At 43.9% G+C, this 17784-nt stretch overlaps 1 protein-coding gene across 1 annotated transcript in view; it reads right to left on the bottom strand.

The window, feature by feature from the left end:
• DYRK1A (dual specificity tyrosine phosphorylation regulated kinase 1A) overlaps positions 1-17784 on the bottom strand; it is a 145475-nt gene that overhangs the window by 23177 nt on the left and 104514 nt on the right. Inside the window, 1 exon segment of the mRNA XM_032219531.1 lies at positions 10031-10227. Within this exon segment, the coding sequence (XP_032075422.1) occupies positions 10031-10227 (197 nt within the window).

Here is a 17784-nt window from a genome sequence, read left to right as displayed (position 1 = left end):
AGAACTGGACATAATCCTCAGCCCTACCCTGCAAGGGGTCCCCGTATCCCTCCTATTTAGGAGGGAGCGGGTTATCCTAAACAGGGCGGCTGGCGGGACTCAGCGGACGCAACCAAGGTGGCAATATACGTTCTTTTTGCTGTCCTCAAATGCCCTGATGTACTCCTTGGTGCAGGTTGTTAAGAGTGATCGTTTTCGATTCGGATTTATCGGACTCCATAGGTGCTCTAGGCGGCTCCTCTGGCGCTTCCTCTCCCGGAGCTCCTCCGTAAACCAAGGAGCCTCCGGATCCGCTGACCCGTAGGGGCCGTAGTGGCGCAATCCGGTCAAGGGACTCCGATGCTGCCGAGTAGCCAGGCAGCAACCAGAGTCTCCACCGAACTGGTGGCGAGACGTATCAGGAATAACCCCAAGCTCCGTCTGGAACCTCAAAGGGTCCATAAGTCACCTGGGGCGGAACCACCTGGTCGGTTCCTCCTCCCTACAGTGGGGGTTTGGCCTCCGAAAGTCAAGCCTCAGTAGGCAGTGGTCTGACCACAACAGGGGTATGATCTCATTACCCCTCAGACCAAGATCACAAGTCCACTGCTCCGAGAGGAATACGAGGTCGAGCATGTGACCCGCTGAATGGGTTGGGCCCCGAATTACCTGGGTCAAGCCCATGGCCGTCATGGAAGCCATGAACTCCTGCGCCCCATCAGAGTGTTCACCGAGCGAAGGCAGATTGAAGTCCCCCAGGACCATAAGCCTGGGGAACTCAATTGCTAGCTCGGCTACTGACTCAAGGAGCGAGGGGAGGGCTGCTGCAACGCTGTTGGGAGGCAGGTACGTTAGCAGCAGACCCACTTGACCCTTGAGGTCCAACTTCACCAGCAGGGACTCACACCTGACAAGCTCCAGAGCAGGGATCCTACGAGGTACTAAAAGACTCCCGGATAACAATAGCCACACACCACCCCTTCCCTGGGCTCTCGGCTGATGAAGCACCTGAAATCCGTCTGGGCACATCTCTACGAGGGGAACTCCTCCCTCCGGGCCCAGCCAGTTTCAGTAATACATGCCAGATCTGCCTCTCATCTAAAATTAAGTCCCGGACGAGGGGAGCCTTGTGAACAACAGACCTGGCATTTAGTGACAACAGCCTGAGACCAGGGTCCTGAATTACTCGCGCCATCTGGCCTTGGAGTGGGACTCATAGGGCCGAAGGAGGGATCTCTGTGACGTAGCGAGCCCTCCTTCCCCGGTAATGGCCAGCCCTAAAGTCCCCGCCATATCTGCCCCTCCCCGTTACGACCGCAATGCTCCGACCCACTCCCGTGTCCGTGGTTCCCTCAACCACCCCTATAGCTCCCGCGTTCCCCGGCAGGCCTTCCGAATCAGACAGACTCATTTACTCACTCAGACAATCCCCACGTAATAATTAAAACACATAAAAAATACAGTAGCAATAGGGTAATAAAAGTGGGCCATTCATTCAATCACAAACAAAATCCCATGCACTCACCATACCAAGTAAAATTGCGCGGTTAGAGTGTCCTTGGCTGCCAGATCAAAAGGCGGTTAAAGGGCTGCTGAAGGTGTTAAGTCCGGGCTGCCAAAGATGTGGAAAAAGGCAAAGTCCTGAATGCTGAGATGGTTGCAAATGGAGGGGGCAGGGCGTAAAACGCCAGATTTTAACAAGCAATAGCTTCGCAGTCTCACCCCCTCCAGGTCAGGATATAATCCAAACAGAAGCCAACAACGGTCCATAGAAGATATATTGATAGTATGCAGGGGAATGTCTTGTCTTCCCCCTCGCCTATAGGCCTGAAAGGGTCCAAAGTCTGGTGTGGCTGGAACAGGTTGAAAAAGAAAGGGGGTGTGTGTTGGTTGTTAGGACGCCAACTCCCCCTCCATATTTCTGCCATCCTCTATCGCTCCTTTCATAAAACATTGCACCACAAAAGCACAGTCCATGGAGTCCTGAGAGTTGTAATTAGGTGGGCGCTGTCCGAGTTGGTATTCCAGGGGCAGTGACGGGTGGCAATGTGGTCAGAGGAGGGTCGGATGTTGAAAGGGCCAAATCAGATGGTCACAGGCCAGGATAGTGGAGAGCCCATGCTAGGCAGGGGAACAAGTGAAGCACAGGCAAGCAACAGGCAGCAGCAACAGGCGGGGGGGGGGGGGGGGCAGCAGCTCAGATATCAGCTTCAGCGTTTCTTGGTGAGTGAACAGACTGCCCAGCTCTAATCTCTGGCATACACACACACAGCTCCACAGCTCCACGTAGCCTAGCTAACCAGTTTCCAACGTCTGGCTCCAAGCAGCAACGGGAACAGGCTTCTCCGTCAGGAGCTCCAATAATCAAGGCTTCAATAAATCAAGGCTTCCCCGACAGCAGCAGTGTCAGCGTTGGCGTGTTTTTTTTGCCTAACAGCTCCTAGCAGCTCCGAGGAGACGAGTCTCCCCCTACGCTGCTGGCACAGATGTTCTGGGGAGTTTGTTTACCTTCAGCCGAGCTCCTGGGCAGATATATCTTTCATTTAAAGCCATTTTCGGAGGAGTCGAGCTGGAGCGAAAGACTCAGCAGCCATCTTCCAGGGACATGCGCAGTGAGTTATATCTTATATTTTTTTTACAAATTTGGCAACTGAATCTTGTACTATGGATGAATACATATTATAAATTGTACACTGGCATTTTTGTTTTCAATTCATTTCCCAAGGATGTTCGGACATAAACTATGCCTTCTTCACAACTGCTATACACTGAGCATATAAACTAGACAATACTCTGTAATTACAAGAGCTGTGTCCTGATTAGTTATAGATGACTCGGAAACCCATCAGTGTAAACAAGAAATTAGGTTGTTGGTTCCAATATATACTACTAAATTAAACTGAACGTATTTGTGATTAGATTGATGAAAGTTAAAGAGAACATTCTCCCAAGTGCTTCCGGGAGAGTGCAAGAATGGGTTGATTCGTCTGTTCTGCTTAGAGACCGAACTGTCAAACTGTGGCCACACCTCCATCATCACCCTCCTTGGCCCAGTTTTCAGCTCGGTCTACGCAGAGACAGACGTGTCAAACAATTCTTGGACCCTTCAAGCAGGCTTCTTTCGGATGTGGGTTTTTTCCCCCTGTCAACAGAGAACCCACTAGCAGCACCGGCTCCTGCTGTGTGCTATTTGATTGTATCAGAACGCCGGCTTCGTCCGATTGAGCTAGCCACCCTAGTTCGACTGGGAAAGCTCGGATCGGTTCTGTTTCAGGTAGCTGTGGCCAAATTGATAATCATTAAGGCCACCGATCCAGCACTGCCTGAATCCGACGGCGCATGTGCGCTGGCTAGTCTGGTCCACAGGCAAAGCCACTGCCATTAGCCACCAAAACATCTGAAACACTTGAGCGACCGGATGACCCTTGGGAGGAATGGTCATTATCCTCTTGGAGTTGCTGGCTTTGCGTCATTGAGCCGGAAGCAGGTACCACTGAAGCTCCCCTGCATGCAGTCGAGCCAAGAGGACTACAGCAATGTACGAGGTCAGCTTTCCCAGCAGCTGGGATAGAGTCACGATGGAGGCTGACCTGGATGTCCTGATCTGTCGCACAAGTGAGGTTATGCTGTCCCGCGCTGTTGTGTGAGGAAAACCTTGCAAGTGTTGGAGTTGATCACCCAGATGCTGAATTCTGGAGGTTGGAATCAGGTGACTCTTCTCCCCGATTGACAGAAAAGCCATACTGCTCAAGGGTGCAAAATGGTGAGGCTGAGATCCCGATGTGCTTGTGGGGCAATGACGACTGCAGGAGGATGTCGTCCAGATAGCAGATGAGCTGTATAGGACGGGATCGGAGATGTGCTGTGACTGCAGCCAGAAGCTTTGTGAATGTCCTTGGGGCTGATGAGAGACATGAAAGGAAGGGCCTTGTACTGGTATTGGTGGTCTGCAAACTAGAACCTCAAGAACTTGCGATCGGCTGGGTGAATGGTCATCGATGTCATGAATCGTCCTGCCTGATGCAACTCAATATGATCTGGAGCGACTGCATCTTGAAGCGCTTGTACGCTAGGTGGATGTTGAGTTTCTTGAGGTCCAGTATTGCTCTCAACCCCCCCCCCCTGCCTTGGGGACAAGGAAAAGGATCAAATAAAATCCCCTGCCCTCCTGACCTGGGAGTACCTGCTCGATGGCTGCTATGTCCAGTAAATGTCTGATCTCTGCTTGCAACAGTTGGTGCTTAAGGGGCACTTGGGAAGGGGACAGCTGATGAATGTCTGTGGGGGCATCAAGAGAAACTCTAAAGGTCAGGCGTATCAAACTGTGTTCCAAACCCAAGCGTCCGTTGTTGTCTCCTCCCATTGGTCAGCATTCAGCTGCAGTCTGCCCCCAATGGGAGGGAGCTGGTAACAGTCACTTAGTCCTTCGAAAGGAATGGTTGGAAAAACCCCCTCGAAATGTCCTGCAGTTTCCCTGCTGTCTATTCTTATCCCTGAAAGAAGACCTCTCATCGGAGTGGTCCTGCGACTGGGTGTAAGGCCTGGTGTATCCCCCAGAGGTAGAAGGGGCATCTGTATTACAAAAGGGATGTCTGCGAAAAAAGGAATGACCCTTAAGGTCCAGCTTCTTGGTGACAGTCGATAAGACCTTGCGCTTGTCCTTGGACTCAATTAATACTGAGTCCAAGGCCCCCCGAATAGCTTGCTGCCCTTGAAGGGGCAGAAGCTAGTTTCCATTTTGCCTTCATGTCCACTTGCCAGTGACGGAGCCACAGCAGGCGGCGTGAGGTGATATTGGAGGCAAGAGCCATAGATGAGAATTTGGTGGCGTTAAGGAGGCGTCGGCTGAATATTCTACCGCTGTGATTATCTTATTAACATCCTGGCGAGATCTAGTGTCGCCAGCTGAGAGATTTATTTATTTATTATTTGTTAAATTTCTAGGCTGCCCAATCCCGGAGGACTAGATTGGATAGTAACTTACGCAGCCAAAACAAGGTTGCCCTACTGAAATAGGAAGAGGAGGAGGAGGCTTCATGGCCCACACAGTGGCCATGTGAGTCTTATGACAGGCCTTCTCTGCCTTCTTGTCCTCAGCTTTAAGTCCTTCCAGCAGATCACCTGGGAGAACCGAGTTCAAGGTTAGGGCCACTATGGGAACATCTACCTGGGAGGAGTTTTTAGGAGTTTTAGGAGTTTTTTTTATCTATTCCACTGGGATTAGCCACTGAACTTGGCTAAGCCCATTGGCTCTGAACAACATCAGGAAAAGCTGGGTATCTGGAACCAGATCTTGAGGAGGGGTGGTCTCCTTTAAAAGACCTGCCCCTGGATCTTGAGAACCGACAGGCGTCTTATTGCCCTGGTCTGAGGAAGCCTTATCCGATTGTGCGGGAATCCCCGTCTGAATAGATGAGGCCCTGGGCCTTGGTAAGGATGGCCCCGAAACATAGTGGGCTTGAACAAGCCCGAGCAGGCAGGAACATCGAGCGCTGGAGTCTTGTCTTCCGACAAGTCAGGCGCATCCTGAACACCCTCCTCAGTGTCAGATGCTTCGTGATGACTGAGGAGACAGGAGGGGAAACCCTGCCCGATTGTGTCTGAAAGTTAGTGATCCTCACCTTGGCTCTGACACAGCTTGTAAGAGGCAATGTGAGGCCCAGTTGCTGGATACCATCCACGATCCCCTGAGATATAGCCTTTGCAACCACCTCCCTCATTGCTGGTGGCAGGTCAGGAATGGAATCCTGATCCTGGGGCAATGCTCTGGAGCAAGGCCAGAGGGAGGAAGTTCATCCCCCAACAGGAAGGAGTCTCTTCCAGGGATGAGGCTACAGATGTCGGCTGTGACCAGGGGGGGCCTTTGCCCAGGTTCGCCTGGTACACCAATTGCGGTCTACTTGGACAGGGGGCACTTCAGATGGTCACTCAGGCCCTTGTCACTTCAAGTCTCGATTATTGCAATGCGCTCTACATGGGGCTACCCTTGAAAAGCGTTCGGAGACTACAGCTAGTCCAGAATGCAGCCGCGCGAGTGATATTGGGTGTACCGAGATACACCCATATTACACCTGTCCTCCGCGAGCTGCACTGGCTGCCAATTAGTCTCCGGACGCAATTCAAGGTGTTGGTTATTACCTTTAAAGCCCTACATGGCTTAGGACCAGCCTATCTGTGAGACCGCCTACTGCCATACACCTCCCAATGGCCAATAAGATCCCACAGGGTGGGCCTCCTTCAGATACCGTCAGCCGGACAGTGTCGGCTGGCAGGCCCCCGGAGGCCTTCTCTGTGGCTGCTCCGGTCCTGTGGAAATCAGCTACCCCCAGAGGCCGGACCTTACCCACTCTCATGGCCTTCAGGAAAGCCGTTAAAACCTGGCTGTTCTGGCAGGCCTGGGGCTGTTGACCTTAGTGTTAAGGTCCAGCCCCGATTAGAACGTATGTGTGTTGTGAATTTTAAACTATTTTTTTACTTATTTTGCTTTTCTTTTTTTCTTCTTTTGTTGTAAGCCGCCCAGAGTCCTCCGGGATTGGGCGGTCTATAAATTTAATAAATGAATGAATGAAATGATCTGGGAGATGCCCTAGAGGGATTTGGGGAGAAACCAAAGTCCTCCTTCTCCACTACCGATGGAGCTTCCTCTGGAGGAGGATCTGAAATGGCAGGGACAACAGGAATTTTTGCCGCCACCACCAAGCCTGGAATCGCCCAAAAACACAACATGCTGATGGGATGTGCGGAGGCTGAAAATGGGATGCGCAGAAGTGGCGATTGGCAGCGATGTGCTCTGGTGATTCCCGCAACCTTGAACAGGTCTGAAATGGAGTGTTCGGAGGCTGAAAACGCAAGGCACAGTGGCCAAAACCATGAGGCACTGAGGCAGCAATAGCCTATGGCAATCCCTGCCACCTGGAACAGTTGATTGCGGGTATTCCGGGAGGCCGATCCACCTGCCAATCAGCTGCTTGTGCTGAATCCGGCTGCAATAATGTGCTGAAGCTGACTGGCTGTTTGCTATTTGCTGCAAGGACGCTAGCCATATGAATACTGATGGATGCTGATAAGCAGAGGCAGAATGTTTTTTTCCTAGTTTTCCTCTCCAAAAACTAAGGTGCGTCTTATATTCCGGAGTGTCTTATACTCCAAAAATTGAATAAATAAATGAATGAAGATTCTGGTGTTAATTTTAAAATCTTAAACAAACTAGGACTTGATACCTGAAGTACATCTCCTATTATAACCTATCCAGCTACCCAGATCAGAAAAAAAAGTGGATTTAAAATGCTTCTACTGCCAGTACTTTGGTACTTAATAAACAAGAGATGAAGTGATAAGATGGGTGCTCAGGCTATAGAATGGTCTCCCCATTAAAATATGTTTTGGTCTTCATTCTCTAGTATTAAGGGAGTGACAAGAAGAATCTATTTGCTAACCTTTTAATTAATCAATTAAATTGTTAATCAAACTCTTACATTTTATTTATTTATAAGCAATGTGAATTCTTAATAGACCTTATACACTTGTGATAAAAGACCAAATTTCACTTTTTACTTGAATTATGAATCTGATTTCATAATTTAATAAACCTAAACATTGTTCGACTACAACAATTGCAAATACAGTACACTAACATTTCCTTTAAATTTTATATTAAATAATCAGAGCATGAATTGTATCAAATATAGTACTTTTTATTTCCCATAACAGCAAATATGATCTATCAATGGATTTCTGTCTGACCACCAGATGGAGCTGTAGTATTAAAAAACTATTTTAATCATATTCCTTCTGATCAACCCGCTTCTATTGAATTAAAACACATTTATAAATGTTCACAGCTTTGCTCACTCAGCAACTTTAAACTAAAGAATTCAGCAAGAGTCTGCTGTTTTCAATAGTTGTTTTCTTCACAGTAATATTGCAGTAATAAATTTATTTAAAACATAAGACAACATTGCAGGTGGACAGTGCCTGATTGGTTTAATGGATGTCATTTGCTGAATGATAAGCAAGTGATAACAACATCAGACATGAAGATATTAGAGAAGTTGATAATTTGTTTGTACTGCACAGTATAATACAGTGAGCAAATCCATACATGTGAATCAATGATTCTCACTCCACCTGACTTCTGGCTTTCCCATTGACTTTGCTTGTCAGAAGGTTGCAAAAGATGATCACATGGCTCTGAGACCACTAAAACCATCATAAATACATGCCAGTTCTGCAGCATCCAAATTTTAACCACGTGACCCCAGAGACACGGCAATGATCGTGTGAAAACAACTGTAAGTCACCTTTTTCAGTGCTGTTGTAACTTCAAGTGGTCACTAAACAAATGATTGTAAATTGAGGAGTACATGTATTTGATTTAGATTTGCTACTCACAGAAAGGAATTAAGAAGTTCAACGTAGTGTGAGGATAATTAAGAATAAAACTATTCAAACAGAAAATTGGGATGTGATCCTAAGTGTTCCATGGAACTCCAATAGAAATGTTTAAGATAATACCTTGTTCCCCCCCACAGGGTCTTATTTTCTTTTGCCCACAAAATATGGCCTTGGGCTTATTATAGGGGGAGAGCTTATTGTTTTGGGGTTGCCAGGCAGCTGCTCCCTTGCGAGCGGCCTCCCGAAGAGCCGGGCACAGCCTCAGGGGGGAAGCAGCCATGAGGTGACCATGCTCATGAGTAACCACCTGGTTAACCTCCTCTCCAGGCAGGCAGAGTGCCATTCACTGACCTAGGGGGTATCCCTAAGGCGCCACAACGCATGTGGTGCTCTGCCCGCTCCCCAGCACCCACGGCTTGGCACATTAGGGATTAGGGATTAGGGATATTCCCTAGGTCAGTGCATGGAGCTCTAGGAGTGTGCTCTATGGTTGTGGGTTGGCTGCTGGAAGACACTCTGTCCGGCAGCCGGTCCACAACCATAGAGCACACTTCTAGAGCGGCCACTGCTGGAAGACTTGGCAGCTGAGTTTTGGAGTTTGGAAGCCAGAGAAGAAGTTATGCTCAGAGTGTGGCGGTGACGCCTGGCTCTGCAGGGAGACCTGAGGAGCGGGCAGAGCACCACATGGCTTAGGGATACCCCCTGGGTCAGTGAATGGCGCTCTGCCCGGCTGGAGAGGGGGTTTGCCGGGCGGCTGCTCGTGAGTGTGGTCATCTCGTGGCTGCTTCGCCGAAGGCTGTGCCCGGCTCTTCGGGAGTCCGCTCACAAGGGAGCAGCCACCCGGCAACTCCCCCCTCTGACCAGGCAGAATGCCACTCCCCAACCTAGCGGTATCCCAAAGGCGGCAAGCAACATGAGTGCCTCCCCCCTGGCTCCCCGGCTTGGTGCCTTTGGGATACTGCTAGGTTGGTGAGCAGTGCTCTACTTGGCCGGGGGGGGGGGGGGTGTTGTCCAGGGGGCTTATTTTCAGGGGTGGGCTTATATTTTTGCCCACATGAAAAATGTGGCAAGACGGTAGTTTCAGGACAGGTCGTATTTTCGGGGAAACACGGTACCAGTTACCAGTTGATAGACTCTAAGTCTACGTATTTGTTTCTCAAATCTTTGTGTGCTCTTTTAAAACAGAGCTAATATAATGAACATATTGGATAACCATTTGTCTGAAGTGGGTAGGATTTCTGCTTAAGCAAGGTCCCTTCCAGTCTGTTATTTTGTATTTTCCTATAATTTACATTAGTACCATTACAGTTGCGTTTTCAGGTACAAATGAAATAGAAAAATGAATAAAAGTTGAATCTTGACGACAGTACTTTTGCTAAGCAACCTCTTTGGCAAAGTATTACAAGTAACTATGTTGCAAAAAAAATGTGCAGTCTACTGCAATCATAGTGATTCATGGCAATATAAATAAAAACATATTATTTCTTGCAGAAAATGAAATATATTTATAGCAGAACTTGTATTTACTTAAAACCAATATTTCCAAATGCTTAACAGCAAAAATGAGTTGAATTATACAGAAGCTGTTAATAGAAGAATGTGCCCTATTTTAAGTAAAATGCTATCTTAGTACAAGTGTTAGTTAAAGTCAATGTACCTGGTTAGTAGGAGGCTGCTGAATCTGATCAGCAAATGGTACGGAAATTCGTTGTTCGATTATGTTGTGCTGTCGACGATCACTGTATTGCTGATGTGAATGGGACATCTGTCCAGCCATCTGAAGGCCAGCAGCATGGAATGAAAATGATGGTGCAAGCCGAACAGTTGAAGGTTTGCATGCTGAAGTCTCTCCTCCTAGAAATGACAGTACAACAGTTCAGTATAGTTTTCTTATATCGGTTATAATCTATCTTCACATTAATGTACAAACAGACATAAGATATTTATCTAGGTTTTGCTTAAAACAAACAAACAAACGAAGACAAAATGTGTTAAAACTGCATGCCCATAAGTTATGTATGTTTTTTTTTTTTAAAGTGGATGGGATGCAATGAAACATGCACTCAATATAATAATGAATCCTAGTTTGCTATCAATTTTCTTCTCCATAAATTTCCTCTTTCAATCCCATCACAGCAGATAATTCTCATGTGGCTAGAATATGACTGAAATGGCATTTATTCTAAAATACATTCATATTTGAAAGAAAAAAAATGAAGTTTTGTTTTAATGGACTATCTGAAGAAAGTTCAGTTACTTATAGTCCTTGACTTATGACCACTTTTTAAACAATGGTTTAAAGTTATCATGGCCTTGGAAAAAGTAACTTACACCCTATGTTCGCACTTATGACCGTTGCACCATCCCTGTGGTCATATAATTGCAATTTGCACTTGGCAACTGCCTTGCACGTTTTGACCAGTTGCAGCATCCTAAGGTCACATGATGCCTTTTGGGCAAGCTGAATTTGCTTAATAACTGTAGTGTTTCATTTAATGACCACCATAAAAATTGTTCCAAAATCAGTCCACTTGACTTATTACCACAATGACTTATGTTGGAAATTTTGGTCCCAATTGTGACGATAAGTCAAAAACTTGTTTGTATTAACAAATTTCACTGAATTTTGTAATATTAACTATTGATAACTACAGTATCAATAAATTTCAGAACTACTCAGTTGAAGTGATTTGCATTATACAATTACACAAATAATACAAATTATGCTGTTTGTATTGTGACACCACTGCATAAATGAATATAGGTAGTCTTTGTTTAATGATGCTGATTGGGACCAGAAACTCCATTGTTAAGCAAAAAAAAGTCTTGTGACTGTGCTTAGCAACAGCACGTTAAAGGAAGATTGTGCAGGTTGTTAAGCAAGGACCTCATGTGACTTCCAACTTCTTGTTGGCTTCCCCATGACTTTGCTTGGCAGAAACCAGCAGGGAAGATTGCAAATGATGATCATGTGATTGTGGCAATGCTGCAACAGTGTTAAGTACAAGTTCCAGTTATAACTATCACTCATTCAGTGCTGTCATAAGTTCAAATGATCACTGAGTGAGTGACTGTTAAATGAGGACCACCTGTAATCAATCAGAAAATTGATTCATTTGATGCAAAGTCCATTGCAATTGAGGTCTGAAAAAAAAATCAAGATTTTACTGTAATAAGTTGAAAAGAGATAGCAACCAACATATGGGGTCTTCAACTAAATTCTCTCCCAATCCCCACTAGCCCAAAAAGCCACTCCCAAAAGTAGGAGGTTTTGCTGAGCGGCACAGATTGTGGCTAAAAGGCAGGAGAATCTCCAAGATTAGATGGAAGCACTCCCATCTACTTGTCATTTTCAACCAATCTTTCAACCTGTCATCTTCCATATACTTTCATCTGGATCCAGCCATATGTTTTTCATATATGTACTGAGTTCTAGCAAAACTGTATATAGAAAGAAACAAACCTATCCCAACTAACCAAGACACTCTACAGTTGTCAGCCCTACTAAATAGACAACTCCATAGTAAGGCTGAAACTACTTGTATTAAGATTATCTATAATAATACTCTTTCAAGTCTGATTATGCTGTGCCTCCTCCCCTTCTTATAGTTTAGTGAATTAGACAGACATCTACCTGAACCACCTTTGAATGTTATCCTGCTATACTAAGCTTATAAAATGTGTCAGCCCCTTTTGCCTAGGCAATGGCTCTTGCATACCTCCTCCAAGATCATCCTTTCTTACTCTCTACAAGAGTGATGAAGCAGTTACTGCCTTCAATTGGTATTGCTGCCACAATCTTCTTTTCCTCCCCTCAACCAGTGGTATAGCAGCAAAGCTGAACAAAGGGAAATGACTTCCCTGCCAATTAAGAAACACAAGGTCACTTAGCTTAGCATCTGGTGATCAGTTTAGAGAGGTCTAGCTATCCTGAAGCATGTTCCAGACTACACCCCTCTCTAAGATGTAAATATATATCAAAAATATTTATTTAGTATCAAAACTGTATTAATAAACATTACCACCATGTTAAGAGTTACGTTTAAAGAAAGATTGATGCTTTCAAAGAGACGGGAGAATAATTAATGGTGCACGTATGGAGTACATACAAAACAAAATCACCTCCCTAAACTCTCTCTGATTATTCATTACAGCTAGGATTGTGCATGGGATATAGATACATACAATTCTGTACACATCAACTCAGAAGGTACTGAATTTTAATTTAAATATAGATCTGTTTTACTAGGTTGTAAAACAATAGGTGTTATTGGAGAATTTGGTATGTACCTCCGTTAACAACTTTTCTTTTTCACATTTAGGTCAGAAACTTGCTTAAACCCTCTTCATTTTTCTTTATTAATGCTTTCAAACTTAGTAAGTTTTTCAATTTAAATGTTATTTAATGTGTAACAATCTTGTGGCAATCTGGTTCTGCTGTTCCATTCCAGAGTGTATCGACTTTTAGCTCAACCTTTTTGTTTTAGGTTAGTGGTTTAAAATATGGAGACAGTATTCTATTTCTTTAAAATAGAAAATGATATTATTTCAATCTGGTGCTTATTTTGAACCTTGAATATTAAAAACTTCTTAAAATGGAAATTGGGGAGCCAATTATTTACCGAGGTTAGCTTTTAATAACAGGCTTTAATATTTTTTTTACTGTAAATTTTAAGATATATTATTGTTTTATAATTTTGTTGTATGCCACCCAATCACTTTTTTTTTAAGATGGGCAGACCTATAAATTTGATGGATGGGTGGATGGGACTGTTTGACTGACTGACTATAAAAAATATTTTAAGGGATTGCCAATAATGATGTGACAATGATCTGCACTGAAAACAAAAATGTACTATTTTTGTGAATCATTTTAGCCCAAACATCTAAAATAGCATTCAATATCAATCAAGAAAAAGTAGAATATTGTTGCCCAGCTTTTCTCCACACAAAATTAAGCATAACGCAATATCCATGTTACATCTTTTTTACAATTTCCTTTATAGAATGGAGGTTCTCTGGGGATCTTTGAAATGCAGAACAAGATGAAGCTCAACCACAAATAACTAGGATACAGCATCACCAGTTTTTCCACCAGTTAACAGTTGCATAAAGTTTGGACCTGTCGTGCAAAGAAGATCACAAAGAGCAAGGAAATTCAGTCAGTGGTGGCAGGGGTGAAAGTGCTGCTCTCTTTTTAATGGGATGCTTCAGAGTTTAGTTCTTTGTTAAAAAAAAATCTGATTAACATTTATATATTTATCTCCTAATAGATCCTAATGGAAAATGTCAGAATTTGAATGGGAAAGACTAGTCTTAAATACAATCCAAACAGGCAGGAATACTTATTGATTCTAAGATTATACCTACATTATATACTACCCCCAAGAAAATGGGCTAATCATCGGGGAGCGGGCTATTGGGGTCACAGCTCTTGGTAAAAGAACATATGATAGAAGATGGAACAGGTGCCAGCTATGTCTAGGGAGGTTTTTGCTCAGCTTGTCCTGGTTCACCAATTGCGGCTCTCCTTAAAACAGGATGCACTGGAGACTATCACTCATGTTTCTTGTGATATATTTTTTAGTTTGGGTGTTGGCAACCTGTGGCTCTTTGGGCCCTCTGCTGTGGCTCCCTGTTGGGTGATCCCACCACTCGCTGGCGCCACCCCTCACCCTCCTCTCCCAGTCACTCCTCACCTGAGAATGTAAGGGTGACGGCGGTGGATGGATACTCGCTCCTTCTTCCAGAGTGGGAGAGAAGCGCCCCTGTACTTGCCTCTTCTTACAGCCCTTAGGCCGGAAGAAATAACACTTTCTTTCGTCTGAATAAAGAACACTTTATTCAGACAATTATGAATTGATTGGCTGAATTTCTCTTAAATTGTTTTTACTTTTTGTCACAAACTTTGAATTATAATGAATGTAAGCATTTCTTCCATTCTGCAGGCTGAGTACTGTAAAGGTTAACAGTGAAAAAAGAAGACTCAAATGATAAAAAGTTACATACTCCATTTCCTATATATTAAAGGTTTTTTTTTTATTTAAAAAAAACAATCTTGGGGGGGGGTTAAAGGAAGGTTCATAGTACATAATTTGCCACTTATCAGTCTCATTTTCTGAATCTGAAATGTAATCTATCAGTAGCTTTTATATCTTTTTAGCCTTTATTTTTATTGTTGATGGATTGCTGAGAACTGGAAGATTATCTATATATTAAGAAAACTTTATACCCTTTTATATTTTACCATGATTTCTGGTATCTCAAACTTGGAGTTGTTTCTTCTACAATTTATGTACTGTTCAAAAATAAAACATTAGTATTACTTAATAACCCATTTTTATTGTTCAGCAAAATGGGAGAAGGGGAGATGTTGGAACTACAGCATTGTGATAGCTATTACACTACAATTCCCAGCACTCCTCATCAATCAATGGTTATGTCTTCTATGCATGTAGAAGCTGCAATTAACCATAATTTGGAGTGCTATAGTTTAAATTACAACATACAGACTCAAAATTAAATATAATTTGAAAGTATCAGCTAATATATTTCAGAAAGCAACTTACAGGTCAATGAACTGAATGCAGAACATAAATTATTAAATTATTCAATAGTAAGTTTGAAAAATCTTCCCACTTAGCATAATTAATTTGTACTCCAACATTGTAACTTTCAGGTGTAATGCAAACCAGAACAGCACGTAACAATGTACATTTTATTTATGTCTCTTCATAATTTGTAATTTCTGGTGGCTGCATGGACAAGTCACTATAGTTTTCTTGGCAAGGTTTTACAGAAATGGCTTGGCATTGCCTCTTTCCTAGGGATGAAAGAAAGTAACTTGTCATGCAGCAAGCTTCATGCATAAAGTGGGACTAGAATTCAGTGTCCTGGTTTCTATCCTGGTGTCTTAATCACTGTACCAAACCGGATCTCAGTATAACATACAGTAGGTATGGTTAAACTTAACAACTTTACTACAACCATTTTTACATGCATCATCAACCTGTGTGCAAAAGAATTCAACAATGCTATCAGGAAATTATGCAGTGAATTAAGAGTAGAATATATATTTAAGGACGACCAATTTAAATGTTGGAGGGGGTGGGGATGCACCTTGGGATGGAATACTGTATAGTAATAAGAACTGAGAGATCAGCTTTTAAAATATTTACTAAAATCATAATTTCACAATCCAAAGAAATATATTGCTCCAGCCTAGAGAAGATAATGGATTTTCCCCACAATTCATTAATTAGATAAGTGAAATAAAATGCAGAATTATCTAGAAATGGATTAGAAAAACAGAGTTGCTTTATTTAATTCTAGTATATGAAATTATAAAACTACCCCCCAAAAATATGGATACGTATCTGGGAACACCAGATTAATACTTAAGGATAGTTGGGCTCTTCAAAGTACAGGTAATCCTTGACTTATAATAGATCACTTAGCGACAGGTCAAAGTTACTATGGACCCCCTACCTATAACTGAGATCTGACGTTCTGACAGTCTCCCCCACCCATGCTCATCTGACTTCATTTTGGGCACTCAGCAACTGGTTCACATTTACAGACATTTGTGATGTTCTGTGGTCACATGACAGATTTACAATGTTTATGGCACAGTTTACTTTCCATTTTTTGGCCAAAATTCCTCATAGCAATCAATGACACTAAGTATGCTTTTGAAAGGAGAATTTAAAAAAAGTTAAGGCAAAAAGAAAAAATGGCATTGAATAGGGTATTTTCCATTTATTGATCAAGTGAGAATAATTGCTGCCTAGAACAGTGATGGCTAATCATTTTGCCCTCATGTGCCAAAAGTGCATGTGCTCATCCCATAATGCAATACATGCACAAACCACCACCACCTGGTCTCCATTTTGGGCCTAGCAGGCCTCCCTGCAGCCTCCTGGGACCAAAAACGGGCTATGGGAGGGGCCTCCTCCGGGTGCCGTCGACCGGACAATGCCGGCTGGCGGCCCCTGAAGGGAGGACCTTCTCTGTAACTGCGCCGGCCCATGGAACGAGCTACCCGCGGAGATCCGGACCCTTACCACTCTCCCGGCCTTCCGTAAAGCGACTAAGACCTGGCTGTTCCGGCAGGCCTGGGGCTGTTGAGTAATATTCCAGCCCCACGTGACTGAATGGTGATTTTGTTTTAAATAATTGTTTTTTTAATATTTTATGTCTTTGTTTTGTTGTGAACCGCCCAGAGTCCCCTGAGAGTGGGCGGCATACAAATTTTATTAAAGTAACAGTTACAAAGTCACATGTGCCATAGGTTCGCCATCATGGGCCTAGAGCACCGATGGCGAACCTTTTTTGGCTCGTGTGCCATAAGGGGTGAGCGCAGGAGGGTTATGTGCAGGCGTGCCACACCCATAATGCAACGTGTGACACTCCAATGCGCATGCGCACATGGAGTGCTCACCCCCATTTTGCATGCTTTTTTCGCCCTCCCCACACTCCAGAGGCTTTATAGGAGCCTGGGGAGGGTGAAAACAGCCTCCCCCGCCCCCCGGAGGCTTCAGGGACCTTCAAGAGGCTTCCCTAAAGACTCTTGAAGATCCCTGAAGCCTCCGGAGGGCTTAGACTGACCCTTCGAGCAAATCGAAAGTCCGTTCCTGAACTTCCGGTTTGCCCATAGGGCCAGTTTTTTGCACTCCGGAGGCTTCAGGGAAGCTCCTGAAGCCTCCGGAGGGCATCAGGGGGGGCTCTTTTCGCCCTCCCCAGGCTCCTATAAAGCCTCTGTAGCCTGGAGAGGATGAAAAGTGGCTTTAAAAAAAGCTGAAGTCAGCTGTCCAGCGCGCGCATGTGCGCTGGCCAGTTGACAGGGCAACACCTCGCATGCCCTGATAAATGGCTCCGTGTTCCACCTGTGGCACGCGTGCCATAGGTTCACCATCCCGGGCCTAGAGCATTGTTTCCAAACTGAGGCAATTTCTAGGTGTGAACACTTCAACTGCGAAAGTTCTCATCAATGGCCATGCTGGTTGTGAAATTCTGGGGTCTTTGCTAATCTGTAATCTAGGGCCTTCAAAATGCAGTTGTTTATATAATTAATTAGTGCTTTCAAGATTTTCAATTTTAAAAGCACAAAGAATGTGAGACACAAGTAGTATTAAATGATTTTAAATGGAGATACAAGAATTTTAGAAATTCAAATCAGCCTCTGGAAATTTGATAGAAAAAATGTACAGTGGAACATAATTCTTACAAATATGAAAAATAAAACAAATCTATTATAGTATAAATTATGAGCAAATATTCTGTATTATGTAAATTCTAATTTATTAGAAACAAGAGATTTATATCACATCAACTCAAATTAACAAGGTGCATCTGTAATATTTTAAGGAATAAATAGAAATACAATAGTATTTGACAATGCAGATTAATACA

This window comes from Thamnophis elegans, chromosome 6, assembly GCF_009769535.1.
Source record: "Thamnophis elegans isolate rThaEle1 chromosome 6, rThaEle1.pri, whole genome shotgun sequence".
Taxonomy (NCBI): domain Eukaryota; kingdom Metazoa; phylum Chordata; class Lepidosauria; order Squamata; family Colubridae; genus Thamnophis; species Thamnophis elegans.
The sequence above is the reverse complement of the archived record's forward strand: the minus strand, read 5'-3'. Positions and strand labels throughout refer to the sequence as shown.